This window comes from Sapajus apella, unplaced genomic scaffold (assembly GCF_009761245.1).
Source record: "Sapajus apella isolate SASKATOON/1434 unplaced genomic scaffold, GSC_monkey_1.0 scaffold95, whole genome shotgun sequence".
Classification (NCBI taxonomy): domain Eukaryota; kingdom Metazoa; phylum Chordata; class Mammalia; order Primates; family Cebidae; genus Sapajus; species Sapajus apella.
Genome location: NW_022437035.1, coordinates 2989319 through 3006025, shown reverse-complemented (window position 1 = coordinate 3006025; position 16707 = coordinate 2989319). Strand labels below are relative to the sequence as shown.

The 16707-nt window shown below is 44.7% G+C and overlaps 1 protein-coding gene across 5 annotated transcripts in view; it reads left to right on the top strand.

The window, feature by feature from the left end:
- The window catches only part of HPS4 (HPS4 biogenesis of lysosomal organelles complex 3 subunit 2), a 30320-nt gene that overhangs the window by 226 nt on the left and 13387 nt on the right, over positions 1 to 16707 (top strand). For 4 of the 5 annotated variants that reach the window (XM_032256722.1, XM_032256720.1, XM_032256718.1 and 1 more), the window contains exons 2-8: positions 1438 to 1956; positions 4483 to 4573; positions 6388 to 6531; positions 10171 to 10278; positions 10685 to 10801; positions 12605 to 12699; positions 14787 to 14859. In XM_032256722.1, coding sequence (XP_032112613.1) covers positions 1916 to 1956; positions 4483 to 4573; positions 6388 to 6531; positions 10171 to 10278; positions 10685 to 10801; positions 12605 to 12699; positions 14787 to 14859 — 669 coding nt within the window. In that variant the 5' untranslated portion in view covers positions 1438 to 1915. Of the gene's footprint in view, positions 1 to 29; positions 667 to 1437; positions 1957 to 4482; positions 4574 to 6387; positions 6532 to 10170; positions 10279 to 10684; positions 10802 to 12604; positions 12700 to 14786; positions 14860 to 16707 lie in introns of those variants that run through there. The other variant, XM_032256721.1, reaches the window with a different exon arrangement.

The following is a 16707-nucleotide window of genomic DNA, read 5'->3' as shown; positions in this document are numbered from 1 at the left end:
GTGGGTGGGCGGCGCTCGGAGGCGCGGGGATACCAAGGGGCGGGCCCCGAGCTGAGAGCGTGACCAGACCCCGCCTGATCCTTGGGCCTTCGCCCACCGTTTCCCAGTCCCCCGGAGCTGGGGCCAGACACCGCAGAGCCCTCGTGCTGTCACCGATCGCTGCCTGCGCCCCGGGGGCTGTGTCTGGCAGCGTCCTGGCCCTTCTCCAGCCATTAGCGTCCCTTTTCCAGCCCTGCTGCCCCACCGAGGCTGTTTCCCATACTGCTATCACCAGCCCCTCCCCCAGGTTGTTGCTACAACTTCCCAGGCTACCAGAGCCTTTTCTGCTCACATTCCGATGGCGGTGCCTACGCCAGGGCCGTTATTGGCCTCTTCTGGACCTTTCAGAGATAAGAGAGAACCTTCGGTAGTAGGGGGGCCCAGTCCTCTGGGAACATTGATGGGGCGTTTTAGGCTGCTGTCCTTGGTTCTGGGAACAGAGATGCCCCCTCCACAGGCACCCAGATATGCTCCATAGAATACAATGAGTATGGTCCCGTGGAGACCCAATCCAAAATATCTAGAGCTGAGAAGAAATAGCGATTTTACAGTCCGTTAAATATTCAGTGGGGGTCGTCTCTAGAGACTTTTAACAAACTGCGTTGTGTTCCCACAAATTGCAGAATGGTGAGCAAGCATTTGAGACCATGTTGCTAGGGCATTAAGCTTGGAGAAAGTGACAATAGGAATTAGACAATAGTTTTGAAGTGACCAAGAAGTTGTCAGATGGTAAAATTAGACCTTGTTTTTTGCTTTCCTGGAGAGTGTTACCCAGACTAGCTAGTGGGAGGCAGATGTAAAATTTGGAAGGCAGATTTTAGTTTGGTGGAAGGAGGAAGGAGAAATGTAACGTGGTGAACCGCATATCTCTGGAGGGTGTAAAGGAGAGCCGCCCAAGGTACTTTTGGAACAGAGTCCAAGAGAGTACAGTAAATAATGCCAGGGTTCCTTCCGACTGAAATTCCATGATACACTGAGTTGTCTTTCTCTGGTGGAAGTTTGAAAGCCATTTGATAAAGTTCTCTTCATTTTTTAGAAACTTGCCCTGCTCTGGAATTCTTCACGTTCAGGTTACTTTTGGACTGTCAAGATGGCAGTTCCTTAATTTGGGTTCCATTATTACCACAGCAACCGCTTTATTTGTATAGCTGTCCACACCCAGAGCGTCTTCACCCTATCGTTTGATTTGATCTTCTGTGAGCCTTGTGGTGTGTGTCCCTTAACTGTTCGAGAAACTAAAGCCCTTACTCTGAAGTCTGCAAGCCTTCCTCTTTGATTTTGAAGCATCATTGTCACCCTTACAGAAAGCTCTTTTGAAAGATACTATTCGTTTAATCCTGCGAGGTCACATGCACTCTCACGAGTTTCTGAAATGTCTATTCCTTGTGTTTATTTCAGAGCCAAGGCACTGATGTTTGAACTGGAAACTTCAAAACTTTTAATAAAATCTTCAGGATGGGTTTGAACCAGACAAGCTAGAAACTTCTTTAGAACACCAGCTCTAGCATGCATCTCCCACTGTTGGCTTTCCTGGAGAAGAGCTTGAAGAGGTTGTTCTGTAGACAGCCACAGTGACGCTCAGGGAGCCAGATGAATGGATTTGGCTTTTCTGCTGGGATTCTCTTTGTTACAGTTCCTCTGCGAGTTGAAAGAGGCATAGAAATATTCATGAAACCGAAGAACCTGCAAGAAAGGAAGTGGCACTTTCCGTGCTGAGTGAAAACTAACCAAGTGGCAGTTGTGACTGAAAACACTGAAACCTGCCACGTCCAGATTCACTGGACTGGGGGATAGAGGAACGGTCACAGCTGGGTAGAAAGAAGTGATACTGGAAAAGAAAACCTAGGTGAAGAGAACGAGGATGACTGCTAAGTAGATGGCCGCCTCCACCTCCACAGAGACAAAGTCAGCCTCGTGGTGAGTACCAGGGCCTGCCATGACACAGCTTTTGCTGGGCTGCTGGATCAATTTTTGGGGTTCATTGAAAATCCCCAGCCAGATTGTGTTAATTTTATTAAGATAATAAAAATGCCACTTTCCTCAGAGCAGCTGAATCAACACGTGAGCCATTTCTCTCCAAAGCTAATGTGTTTTAACCTTGCAAGCGTCTTGCAATGTTTGAAGGAGTCTGACATTGCTGGGAGATGGTAGAAAAGATAGCCGCAGCCTGATCTTGCAGCCAGCTTTGATGAGAATGTGGGTATTGTAGTCTTCAGTTTGCAGAGATGAGGAATGGTTGCAGTTGAAAATTACACCATGAGAAGAGGTTTGGCCAGACTGGCTGTTAAAGGGTATTACTCAATGTCTGTCTGAATCCCATTTCCCTTCTCAACCCTAAATGCGTATATCCTGTCTCATAATTAGGTTTAGCAAACATCAGTCATGGAGGAGATGAAAGTGAAAAGCAGGTTTAGCTAGAATTAGCAGGATTTAGTGACTGATGATTTATGTGAGAGTCAAAAAGCTGGAGCAGTTCAAAATGACAGTCAAGTGTTCTTTTATGTGCCTGCACAAGCAGGGATGCTTCCACCCAGAGAATGTGGAGACAGGAGGATGGGGTGCACGTGGAGCTTCTGAGTTGGCTTTGAAACTTTTTTGAGGCTTTTTGATCTAAGCCTACCCTGCAGCCAGTTGTACACCCAGCCCTAGGTCTTGGGAAAGTGGACAGTGCCAGAGACCAAGTTGGTGCTTTTTTTTTTTTTTTTTTTTGAGGTAAGGTCTTGCTCTGTCATCCAGGCCAGAGTGCAGTGGCGTGATCTCAGGTCACTGTAGCCTTAACCCCCCGGACTCAAGTGATCCTTCTACCTCAGTGTCCCAAGTCAGTGGGACCACAGGCACACACCACCATGCCTGGCTAATTTTGTCTATTTTTTTTGTAGGTGGGGTTTCACCATATTATCCAGGCCAATCTTGAACTCCTGAGCTCAAGCAGTCCTCCTGCCTAGGCCTCTCAAAGTGCTGGGATTATAGGTGTGAGCCACTGTGCCCACCTGAGTTGGTGCTTTTTCATCAGGAAGGTGAGGTGGGAGCCACAGAGGGAGGCCTCAGAGAGGGCCTAGATCCAGGGGAGAAGAAAGCAGGTAACAGATTGGTCCCATTGCTTCTTTATGCTTTAGCCTCATAGATGCATTTTCAGAGAGTTAGAAGTAAAACAGGTCCATCCAGGCTCTGTGGCTCTCACCTGTAATTCCAGCACTTTGGGAGGCCAAGGCAGGATTGTTTCAGTCCAGGAATTTGAGACCAGCCTAGGCAATATAGTGAGACTCATTTCTACAAAAAAATTTTTTTTTCTTTTTAAAAAAAAATTTTTTTTTTTTTTTAAATTAAGACAGGGTTTCACCGTATTGGTTAGGCTGGTCTCGAACTCCTGACCTCAAGTGATCTGCCCGCCTCAGCCTCCCAAAGTGCTGGGATTACAGGCATGAGGCATGGCGCCCGGCACAAAATTTTTTAAAAAATTTAGCCGAGCATGGTGGCATGCTCCTGTAGTCCAGCTACTTGGGAGGCTGAGGCAGGAGGATGGCTTAAGCCTGAGATGTTGAGGTTGCAATGAGCTGTGATTGAACCACTGCACTCCAGCCTATAGGGCTACAAAGTGAGACCCTGTCTGTAAAAACAAAACAAAACAAAATGGAGACCCGGCCTTTGAGGTGTTTGTTTTATGGTCTTAAAGAGGTAATCAGATAATAACATTAAGTAATTATAGTTATGTTACAGTGTAGTTTGTAAGGGTCTTTAGGGAACAATAGAGGGTCATGGAAATTCAGAAGAAAGAGCTTTCTCTGGGCTGAGGGAATCAGGAGGTTAATGAGGAAGTGTGCTTGAGTGATCCGGGGTGAGGTGTGTGGTAGAGAGTTCAGAGTTTCTCTGTAAGTTCTCATAGGCCCGTTTTCCCCCTGTTACGGATTTATGGAGTCACAATCCTGCACTGAAACTGCATGTTTGCTCAGCAAACGTGAAGCACACTGTGGGCCCTTAGCAAATGTTTGTTAAGTGAATGCGTGAATTCCTAGTAGAAGGGCTATTTCCGGAAATCTTTATGCTCAGCACTTATGAGGAGTCCATCTAATAACATCCTTAACTTAATTTGTTACCAGAGCCTTGAAAGACAGTGTATCAGACCATGTGGTTGTATGGTTAAGGTTCAGTGTTTCAAATAAGAGCAGTCATTGTGGGCGCCTCGTTTTTCCTCTAGCTACTCATGTCTTCTCCGGCAGATGGTCTGACGGCTGGATAGAGGCATATTTTTAGTTTGACTTTCCTGCGTTTACAGAACAGTTTTATCTAATTTGTAGCTACTGGGGTTCTTTCTTCTCTGGGGCCACCTGAAGGCTTTCAAACACAGTAATGAGCCCTCCTCAGGCTGGGAAAAAGGAAGCTGTGTTTTAAATGCTGTGATCACTGGATGAAAGGAAACATGGCTCCATTCTGTTCTCTTGCCAGGTGGAATTATTTTTTTCTTTACGATGGTTCCAAGGTAAAGGAAGAAGGCGATCCAACACGAGCTGGCATTTGTTATTTTTATCCTTCCCAGGTAAGCCACACAGCATTTTACTGTTCAGTGGGGATCCCAGTGCCTCTAAGTGGTGACTTCTCCCAAGTTTAGGGTTTAGATCAGGACAGTTTGGCTAATCCAGACATTGACATTTTGACTGTCTTATTTTAGGTGTACTATTTCTTGTTGTTCTGGTCTTAAAATTTCCAGGGAGCTCAGCACTTGCATCGTCTTTAGCTTTCTATTTCCAGCATGATTTTTGTCTGCCTCCCTCTAGCCCCCATTTTTTGATCAGCTCAGTTTTTGAAAGTTTATATGCAGCTGGGTGCGGTGGCTCACACCTGTAATCCCAACTCTTTGGGAGACCGAGTTGGGTGGGTCACCTGAGGTCAGGAGTTCAATACCAGCCTGGCCAGCATGGTGAAACTCTGTCTCTACTACAAATACAAAAATTAGCCAGGCGTGGTGGCGTGCTCCTGTAATCCCAGCTACTCAGGAGGCTGAGGCAGGAGAATCGCTTGAACCTGGGAGGCAGAGGTTGCAGTGAGCAGAGCCCATGCCATTGTACTCAGCCTGGGCAACAGGAGTGAAACTCCATCTCAAAAAAAAAAAAAAAAAGTTTGTATTCAGACATATACAAAAACCGAGAGGCAAGTATCATGAACCCTCATATGCCATCAGTAGCTTCAACAATTATCAATACTTTGCCAATTTCATACGACCCATCTTAACCCCCTCTTCTCTCTCTTTTCTTTTCCTGGAGTAAATTCTGGATGTTGTATCGTCTCACCAGTGTCAAGCAACACCTCTAACTGAAAAGGGCATTATTTTAAACATTGCCACACCTAACAAAAGTTACAGTAATTAGTAACAGTAATTCCTTAATATTACCTGGTAATTCCTTCATATTACCTGATACCCAGGCTGTATTCAAATTTTGCCTCATTGTCTTGGACGTTACTTATTCTGCTCTTCCTTCCTTCCACCCACCCATACTTCCATTTATTTCTCTTTTTCCTAATAAGGATCCCAACAGCACCCACGTATTCTATTTGGTTATTTTGTATTTTAAGTCCTTTAAATAACAGTCCTCACCCAGCCACTCATCTTCCACCCCGAACCATGCCATTGAATTATTGAAGAAACCAGGTCATCTGTGCAGTAGAGTGTCAGAATGTCCCACACTCTAGATTTGGCTGATTTCTTCCTCATGGTGGTGTCATTGAATGTCTCCTACCCACTGTATTTCCTTAATGTTAGTAGTAAGATCCAGAGCCTTGGTTAGGTTCAAGCTCAGTTTTCTAGGTAAGGGTGGTGTGTACATTTTCCGTCGCATCACATACTGTCTGGCTGTCCTATGCTTTAGTTAAGCCTAAGGTTGATGAGGAGATTCTGTATATTCCCTCATGTGACCGTGCTCTGACATGGATAGTTGGGGTTAATCTGGGTCACCCTGGCCACTCTGTACAGGGGATTCGAGTAGGAACGAAAGGCTCATGCTTCTTCTCGAGCATATGCCCAGGATCCTAGCAACAGAAATAGTTTTATGCAGTCATCTCCTGTGTTCATGGTGGGTGTTCTCTTAGGGTTCAGTCATCTCAGACAGGGGTTGGCAAACTTTGTAAAGGGCCAGACAGGAAATATTTTAGGCTTTGCAAGGCACGTTAAGGTCTCAATCACATGTTCTTCTTTGTTGTAACCTTTAAAAAGTATAGGAACCATCCTTAGCTTACAGGCCACAGGAAAACAGGCAACAGACTGGATTTGGCTTGCAGGCTTTAGTGTGCTGTAAGAAATGACGCAAGAGTTCAAGAATTTCAGCTTCCTATCTGGAATGTGCCCCTTTCCCACAGACCCTGCTTGACCAACAGGAGCTGCTTTGCGGACAGATTGCCGGAGTTGTCCGCTGTGTCTCTGACATTTCTGACTCCCCTCCTACTCTTGTTCGTCTGAGAAAGCTGAAGTTTGCCATAAAAGTTGATGGAGATTACCTTTGGGTAAGTCGAACGGGGAGAATCAGTGCTGAAGTGTTGCAGTGGTAAGTTTAAACAGTTATGCTGTCTCTGGGTCTTGAATTTAGAATTATCCCCGCCCTACGCCCACCTCATTTAGTAATCATTCTCGCTTCCTGTGGCACTTTCTGCATGTGCCCATCATCATTGAGTACTCTCCAAAACATTTCTAACCCGCATGGCACATGGCTGGTTTCTCCCTTCCTTTCAAAGACGTAGGCCAACTTGTGGAAATTGTTTACTCTGTGTTGTAAATTGAGTTTTTATTGTCCTCTTTCTCCACGCTTACTGGGTAAGTGACCCAGAAAAGACACTGTTATGTGTTAGGTTTCAGAGAACCCATTTAAAAGAAAAAGAATATTGCTGGAGTCTAGGAGTTCGATACCAGCCCGAGCAACATAGTAAGACCCTGTCTCTACAAAAAAAAAATAAAATTAACCAGGTATGGTGGCTCATGCCTGTGGTCTTAGCTACTTGGAGGCTGAGGGGAGGATTGCTTGAGTGAGGGGTTTCAGGCTGCAGTGAGCCATGACTGCCACTGCAGTCTAATCTAGGTAATAGAGTGAGACCCTGTCTTAAAAAAAAAAAAAAGAGAAGAAAAATCATTCCTTTACATTCTAATAGTAGCATATAATCTAAAGTGCTATTTCTCACGACAACATTTTATTTTAAGCCTTCCCAAGGTAAAGGGAAGCTTAAGTGTGGGATGCTCTATTCAACTTTGTAGATATTATTTCCAACTTTTTTTTTTTTTTGAGATGGACTCTCGCTCTGTTGCCAGACTGGAGTGCAGTGACGCAATCTCAGCTCACTGCAACCTCCGCCTTCCGAGTTCAAACAATTATCCTGTCTCAGCTTCCTGAGTAGCTGCGACTACAGGTGCACTTCACCACGCCCAGCTAATTTTTGTATTTTTAGTAGAGACAGGGTTTCAACATGTTGGCCAGGATGGTCTCCGTCTCTTGACCTTGTGATCCAAACACCTTGGCCTCCCAAAGTGCTGGGATTACAGGCGTAAGTCACCACACCCAGCCTATTTTCAACATTTTATTATGAAAATTTTCTCAGTTGAATTTTACAGTGAATACTTATATATCTCCTCAAGTCTACAATTAGCATTTTGTTATGGTTGTATTACCTAGCTATTCCTTCCTTTATCCTCCCATTCAAATTATTTTTATTTGATTTGATTGAGACAGTGTCACACTCTGTTACCCAGGCTGGAGTACAGAGGTGTGACCTTGGCTCACTGCAACTTCCAAGCGATCCTCACCTCAGCCTCCTGAGTTGCTAGGACCCCTGGCATACACCACCATGCCCAGCTAATTTTTAAATTTTTTTCCTAGAGGCAGGGTTTCTCCAGGTTGCCCAGGCTGGTCTTGAACTCCTGAGCTCAAGCAATCCTCCTGCCTTGGCCTCCCAAAGTGCTGGGATTACAGGCATGAGACACTGCACCCAGCCCCCAAATTATTTTGTTACCATTTTCAAAGTAAATTGCACACATTAGTGTATCTCCATGCGGATATTGTGTCATGCATATTATAAAATAAAATTCAGTGTTTGTGGTTACATGCTTTACAGGCATCCACCTTTCCACTTAACATTTGTGAAATTCGTTCATGTTGTTGCATCTGTTGATGTTCATTCTATTTTGTTATCAAACAGTATTCTGTTATCTGAATATATCACCGTGTGTTTTTCTTTTGATGGACATCCAAACTGTGTCCAGTTGGGGACATAAGGATAAGTCTTCTGGGAACATTCCTATACGAGTATTTTGGTGGACACGTGTTTTCATTTCTCCTGGGTAAATAGCCAGTCTCCTGGAATTGCTGGGTCATAGAGTAAGTGTATGTTGGATTTTATAGGAAACTGTTAGACCATTCCTACCAACAATGTGAAAATTCCAGTTACTCCACATCCTCATCAGCGTCGAGATTGGCAGTCTGCTCATTTTAGCCATTCTGCTGGATGTGCAGTGATAGATATGTCATTGTGGTTTTAATCTTCACTTCCCTAATGATGAATGATATTGAGGCCTTTTTGTGTGCTTAATGAATACTTGTATAACTTCCTCTGTGAGGTATCCATTCAAACCCTTGCCCATTTTTTAAATTGGGTTTTTTTTTTTAAAAATTGAGTTTTGTAGTTCTTTTTATAATCTAAATACCAGTTCTTTGTCAGATACATATTTTTAAAATAATTTCTCCCAGTTTGTGGCATGCCTGTGAATTTTCTTGGTGTCTTTCGATGAGCAGGAGTTTTCATTTTAATGAAGTCTAACTTATCGGTTTTATCTTTTTATGGTTATTGCTTTCTGTGTCTTGCCTAAAAAACCACTGCCTACTCCATTGGAGGAAATAGTCTCCCTTTTTTATTTTTGTAAGAATTTTATGGTTTTGGCTTTTACATTTAGATCTGTAATCTACTTTGGGTTAATATTTGGGAATGGTGTGAAGAGAGGTCAAGGATCTTTTTTTTTTTTTTTTTTCCATCTGGATAACCAGTTCTTCCAGCATCATTGTTGAAAACACTTTCCTTTCCCTATTGGATTCCTTTGGCTCCTTTGCCAAAGATCAGATGACCATTTAAGTATGGGCCTTTCTCCGGACTCTCTTAGACTTTTCCACGGATCTGTTTGAAGCACCACACTGTCTTGATTTCTGTAAGTCTTGAAACCAGATAGTACAATTCCTCCAACCTTATTTTTTCAAGGTAGCTTTGTCTATTTCAGGTCCTTTGCATTTCCATTGTAGAATCAGTTTGTCGGTTTCTGAAGAAAAGCTGGTGGGATTACGATTGGAATTGCATTCAGTCTGTTTATCAGTTGAGCACTTCTTACATGCCAGACTCTTATAAGCTCTTGGATTACATCTGGGAACAAAGCAAAGATCCGTGTGCTACCGTAGCCTACATTCAGAGGGAATTTGTGTTTATTTGTTTTCTGTCAGAGTTTATTCATTTAAATTTCTGATGATTCCCTTAGGACAGATTCCTAGAGATAGAATTACTGCATCAAGTAATAGGAACTTTTTCAGGCTTTTTAAACATATGACCAGATTACCTTCTAACTCAGCAAGTATTTATCTTCTGTAGAACTAAGCACTATGCCCAGCATTTTGGAGATCTGTGACTGGGACGATTGCAGTCAGTTCTGGCTCTTAAAGCACTTCATCCAGCTCGAGAGGCACGAGGGCCATTCAGGAAGGACTTTGAGTCCTGTCCATTGTTTGTAATGGAATCCAGATTAAATATGCACTGTCCAGATAACAGTTCTAGCAACACAAGGGTCAGAAAAGAGGTCAGCATTATTGGCTTGAGTTAGCAGAATGGACCTCATGGAGATACCAAAATCTGTTGTGGTCACTGAAGGTCATGAGTAAGCCCTGGGGAAATGAACAGTAAGGAGGACATTTGGGATTGGGCAACATGAGTTGAGGTACAAAACTTACTTGTCCGTGGAGATTAACTTGGCAGAATGGAGGGTGTGGGCTCAGGGACAATAGAAGATCCATTTGGATGGGCCAGTCACGTCAGGACATGGAGAGCCCTGGATGCCAGGATTCTAGACTTCAACTCAAAGAAAAGGAAAATGCTTGTCTTCCTGGTTTCTCTCCTTAACAGGTGCTGGGCTGTGCTGTGGAGCTCCCTGATATCAGCTGCAAGCGGTTTCTGGATCAGCTAATTGGATTCTTTAACTTTTACAATGGACCTGTTTCCCTGGCTTATAAGGTATGAGTATGGGGTTGAGGAGTCTTACGTTGGGCCTTTTTATAAAAACTGATATTGCCAGCACTTACTCCGGGGTCTGTTGTACTTCATATAAACACACTATGTCCAGGGACAAGGTCGGGGGCTCTCGGAGCCCCCTCATGTGCCTTTGTGCCTAGTGGCATAGGTCACATTTATTTCAAATGTTTATCCCCCTCTCCTCCCTGGGATGTTTAGAAAATGCAGGCCCTGCTTACCACCCTTACCCAGCAGACACCCTGGATCCAGGATGGGGTAGGTTTAAAACAGGTCCTCCCTTCCAGTCAGTTTCCTGTGTGAGGAACAATTTTTGAAGTAGTTGAGACTCTGGCCAAAGAGCCTGTCCCTCAAAATCTCAGATGTTGACCTGAGGCTCTTTCTGTTTTAGAGCTGTTCTCAGGAAGAACTGAGCACGGAGTGGGACACCTTCATCGAACAAATTCTGAAAAATACCAGTGATCTGCATAAGATTTTCAATTCCCTCTGGAACCTGGACAAAAGCAAAGTAACATTTTCATCTTCCTTACTCATTTTATATCTAAGACTAGGGCTTCTGGATACTTTTTTAATATCCCTGAAGTGAACTATATCTGGAAAAGTGAGTAGAATGTCACTTTTCAGGCAGGGCCATGACACGGCAGGTCACCTCTCAGCCCCATTTCCCTTATCCAGAGAATGGTGTCAGCATACCTGCCTTCTAGAACTGTTTTGATGGTCAAATGAAGCAACACCTCAAATGACACCAAGAAAATGCTCAGCAAAGGGAATTATTATTTTACCCACGCCTCAGAAGTGTTGCACTCAGGAATCTGAAGGCCTTCTCTCTTGATACTCATATCATGTGATCTAGTGATTCTCAGATTCAGAAATGCCCAGCATGAACATTTCAAAAACAAGGTTGCTGTCTTTGAGAGAGCGTGGTTGGGAACTGTTTTTGTGTCTCTGAGCTGCTCCATTCACAGTTGGCACTCAGTGAAACCTAGGCTGCTTGTGTGGCTGGCCTGACCACCTGTGCTGCCCCATTAACAGCCAGCTATCTACAGCTGGGTACGGTGGCTCACGCCTGTAATCCCAGCACTTTGGGAGGCCGAGGCAGGTGGATCATCTGAGGTCAGGAGATTGAGATCAACCTGGCCAACATGGCAAAATCCCATCTCTACTAAAAATAGAAAAATTAGCCAGGTGTAGTGGCTCACACCTGTAATCCCAGCCACTTGGGTGGCTGAGGCAGGAGAATCGCTTGAAGCAGGGAGGCGGAGGTTGCGGTGAGCTGAAATCTCACCATTGCACTCCAGCCTGGGCAACAGAGTAAGCAAGACTCTGTCTCAAAAAAAAAAAAAAAAAAATCCTGCTATCTGAGCCTGACTCACAGGCCTCTTCTGTGTCTCACTGCCATAGTAAATAGTGTCCCTTTAACAGGAATCTGGCACTATGACTCAGCCTTCATAGAGCGTGACCCCACCAGACATGGGGAAGGGTTTTCCCTGCTCCAGTCTGGAAAACTTCCTGTAGCTGGCCCTAAAGCTTTATAGAATGGCTGGCTGGGACAGGGCCGTCTTGAGGCTATGAAGAATAAACTTCTTAATGTGTCAGCAGCCCTGGAGACTCCATTAACAGGGAGTTCTAACAGTCAGTGGGTACCTGCTGGTTCTAGCTGGCAGGTGGAAATCTGAAGAGGCTGCTGGTTATTGCTGGCTCTTCCTGACCAAGTCCAGATGCTTTTCTTGTATTTTTAGGAACTTCTAGGCTATTCCATATAAGGAATGTGGAACTGAGGCATATTTCCTTGAGTTAAAGAGCATGATGTTTTCATTTTATGTGATGGAACAGAGTCACAGAGCCTGGTGAGACATCAAACTACCTGTATCACCATGAGATTGTGCTTCAGAGGGAAGGTGGAGGATGGGGTAGGTAGGTTTCACCTGGTGCCATGACATGTATTTATAGGATATGCCCTTCTCTTCTGCTGCCGTCAGGTCTTAGCATTGTCAGGGTAGATAGTCAGGGTCTCCCAGGCCATCTACTCTGACCCCTTTGAATAGCCATATGCCATACCTGCTGCACCTTCTAGCTTCTGGACAGGCCTCCTTGTTCTAAGAATTTGGTATTTAGTGGTGTCAGCAGTTGTGGGTATAGAGAGGTAGAACAGTCCCAAGCCATGACACGGCTTTTACTGTGTGACACATTCTCCTTTTCCAGGCTTCGTGCTACACCCTGTCCACTTGTTCTTTACAACCCTTTCCCCTTTTCTCCCTTGCTGATTGTGAGCATGCTGATGGGTGGGCATGATGCCTCTTGCCCTGCACAGGTGGAGCCCCTGTTGTTGCTGAAGGCAGCCCGCATTCTGCAGACCTGCCAGCGCTCACCTCACATTCTCGCTGGCTGCATCCTCTACAAAGGACTGTGAGTAACCCCAGACCCCCTTCCCCCAACTCCATCCCCCTGCTGCAGAACTGACCATCAGCCAACCCCAGATCGTGGTGGGGAGCTCCGTCTCTGGCCATTTCCAAGTGAGCTGGTTTGGCAAATATCAAGTAGTTTAGATTTGACTTAGTTTAGAAAGACAGGTATGTACCTGTCTTTGAGCAAAGCTGAGAAATTGGAAATAGTTGTATTCAGAAAAGAGAAGAATATACAAGGAATTCCTATAATTCTCAATATGGGGCCTGCTGGAATGGTTGTCAGTCTGCAAAATGCTAATGCAGAGTCCATAGTGTTGCCGGCAGCCAGCACTGTAAGTCAAGAGGCATGGAAGGGGCCTGCTGTGGCCCTCCTCCTGCTGCTCAGAGGCTCTGGTGTGCTTGCTTCGGCTCAGCGCTGCAAAGCAGCCTTACAGGCCCTTATCCAGCTGCCTACCAGCATCTTGGCTGGGCCTGTGTCTTGGTTGGCTTCTGAGAATTCACTTCATCTAGTTGGAGGGCCTCTTTGTGAGTCCGAGTGGCCTAGGAGCCACTCCAGGTCATCTCAGGCCTCTCTCTTCATGGCGGGTTTGCTCTCACAGCCCAGGGCAGGCAGGGCCATCATGCTGTGGCCAGAGCTTCCCGAGGAGCAGGTGACTACTGTGCAACTGGAGAAGCACTCAGGCTCTTGCAGGGGCCCTTGGGCCAGACAGGCTGAGCTCTAAATCCTGCCTTCTCTTTTGCCAGCCTGGTGGCCTTGAGCAAGTTGCTTAGCCTCAGTTTTCTCTTCTGGGAAATAGACATCCTTTGTGGAGAATAAATGAGAAGACAGATGCGGAAGAACCGAGCATAAACCCTGGTGCGCTTTGCACTCTTCCTCCTTGCCCCGTGCTTATCATGGTGGTTCTGAATCAGCTGGGGGGCTTCCAGGCTCATCAGTGACATACCCACCAAAGAGAATAGTTTTCTCCCTTTTCTCATTTTGCATTTCTTAAATATATTTATTAATTTTTTCTTTTTTGTAGGGACAAGGTCTTGCTGTGTTGCCCAGGCTGGTCTCAAACACCTGGCTTCAAGCAGTCCTCAGCTTCCCAAAGTGATTGGATTGTAGGCACGAGCCACTGCACTGTATTTAAATTATGCAGCTAATACATGACCACATTTTCACCGTAAACAAATCAACCAGTAGAGGAACACACACAGCACAGTTTAAAAGCCCCCCTTCTTTCTTTCTTTTTTTTTTTGAGACACGTCTTGCTCTGTTGCCCAGGCTGTAATGCAGTGGCATAAACACAGCTTACTACAGCCCCGACCTCTTGGACTCAAGTGATCCTCTCACCTCAGCCTCCCATGCAGCTGGGACAACAACCACATGCTACCACACTTGGTTAATTTTTTGATTTTTTTTCTTTTTTTTTTTTGTAGAGATGGGGTCGCACTGTGTTGCTCACGGAGGTCTCAGGCTCCTGAGCTCAAGTTCTTCTCCCACCTCAGCCTCCTAAAGTGCTGTGATTACAGGAGTGAGCCACTGTGCCCCACTGTGCCCAGCCTCTCCGTCTTAACCTTTCCTCACCATTGGCAGTTTGCCGGGCATCTTGCTCTTTCTGTGTGTTTTCACCCACCGGGACATATATGCATATATTGATTTTGTTTATTTTTGCTGTCTCCTTAAATAGGATCACATGGTTTCTCAATGCTTACAGTGAAGATTTCTTTACCAGTTCATACTGGTGCAGCTCATTCTTACGAGGGCTGCACACTTTTTGGTATTCTGGCTGTGTTATGCTTGAACTACTGTCTTGTTGATGAGCATTTTGGCTGTTGACTCATTTTTTAATTGTTTTTAACCATTCTCCCTGTAATGAATATTCTAATGTATACATCTTGGTACAAGCTGAATCAAAGGGTTTGGATATTTTAAATGTTGTTAGAAACTGCCAGAGCGCCCTCTGTAAGGGTTTTACTAGTGAAACTCCCACCAGCCGTGTCCCCAGGATCCTCATCAACACGGACTGTTAGGCACCTGTACAATTCATAGTGTTCTGTTGTATTTCTTCTCATGGTGTTCTTGTTCTGTGTGTGATCTCCTAGGATTGTCAGCACCCAGCTCCCGCCGTCCCTCACCGCCAAGGTCCTGCTTCACAGAACAGCACCTCAGGAGCAGGTATTGTAAAGTCCACCTGCCTGGCTGGACGGCCTACCCCAGAGCGACCGTCACTGAACCTTAGGCTGGAGGGATCAGGAGCAGAGGCCATGGAACAAGTGTTTTACTTGGTCTTGTCAGGACCCCAAGTCCTCCAGTGGCATTCTCCTTAAGAGTGAAGCCATTGGCGAGGCTGAAAGAAAATGTTTTCTTCCACGAGCTAGGCTTGGATAGTTGCTTTTTCTTCAAGCCAAGTAAATCTGTGAGAATTCAACTTCCCATGAGAACTTGATGTCTCTTTATGTCAAAGAGATATTAGACTTTTCAGAGACAGACTGTAAAGGATGTGTCTTTAGAAAGATTTAGGGGGCCAGGCATGGTGGCTCACACCTGTAATCCCAGCACTTTGGGAGGCTGAGGCAGGTGGATCACTTGACATCAGGAGCTCAAGACCAGCCCGGCCAACATGATGAAACCCTATCTCTATTAAAAATACAAAAATTAGCCAGGCATGGTGGAGGGCATCTGTAATCCTATGTACTCAGGAGGCTGAGGCAGGAGAATCACTTGAACCCAGGAGGTGGAGGTTGAGGTAAGCCAAGATTGCACCACTGCACTCTGGCCTGGGCAACAAGAATGAGACTCCGTCTCAAAAAACAAAAACAAAAACAAAAAAACCTCTTCTCTTTTAAAATACTTTCATTTTATATTTATTTGTTTTTATCTTGAAAAAGTCATGGATGCTCATTGAGAATAAAATTGCCCGTCATTGACCTGTACAGGGAAAACCACTGCTAGCATCTGGAATATTTTCTTCCAGTCCTTTTTTTCTTTTGTGTATGAAGCTGTGGCTTCCAGTGTATTATGAGGCTCTCTTTTTATGCTTATTAGATGAGCAGGCGTGTAAAATGCTGGTGGGGCTCTATTCAGCCTCCTCATCCACTGTTGCTGTAGATGTCAGTTTGGGCAGCCCTTCTGGGCAACAGTTTGATAAGATAGCATTAAGGTTACCCTTTATTTTTTCCTAATAATTTGATTTCTAGGAATATATCTTAAGGAAATAATCTAACTGCTGAAAAAGACTTATACTCAAACGTTGATCACAACAAGCTTTATGAAAGTGAAAAATCAGACAAAACTTGAACGCTAAAGGCAGGAGTTGGCAAACTATAGCCTCTGGTCCACCTGCTTACAAATAAAGTTTTCTTTGGCTGCTTTTGAGCTCCAACAGCAGAGTTGAGTAGGTGGGACAGAGACCACATGTCCTGCAAAGCCAAAAATATTTACTGTCTTGTCTTTTACACAGAAAGTTTACTAATTACTGGCCTAAGGTAGTTAAATGATTAATTTACTCATATCACTTAAACCTTCATACAATTTTAATCTGCTGTTTAAAATGGCCAACTTTTTTTTTTTTTTTTTTTGAGATGGAGTCTCACTCTACTACCCAGGCTGGAGCGCCGTGGCAGGATCTCAGCTCACTGCAATCCTCTGCCTCCCAGGTTCAAGCAATTCTCCTGTCTCAGCCTCCCGAGTAGCTGGGACTACAGGCATATGCAGCCATGCTGGCCTAATTTTTGTATTTTTAGTAGAGACGGGGTTTCACTGTGTTGGTCAGGCTGATCTTGAACTCCTGACCTCAAATGATCCAGCCACCTCAGCCTCCCAAAGTCCTGGGTTTACAGGTGTGAGCCACCTCGCCCAGCCCCAAGATATTTTAATGTCAGGAATTGCATGTTACTGTTTTAAGAAGAAATATGGAATTTTATATAGTGTGGTTTCAAAAGTATAAAAAATACATAGGCTCAAGGAAAGAAATACCCAATATTAATAGTACTAGCTTGAGGGTGAGGGATTGTATGTGATTTT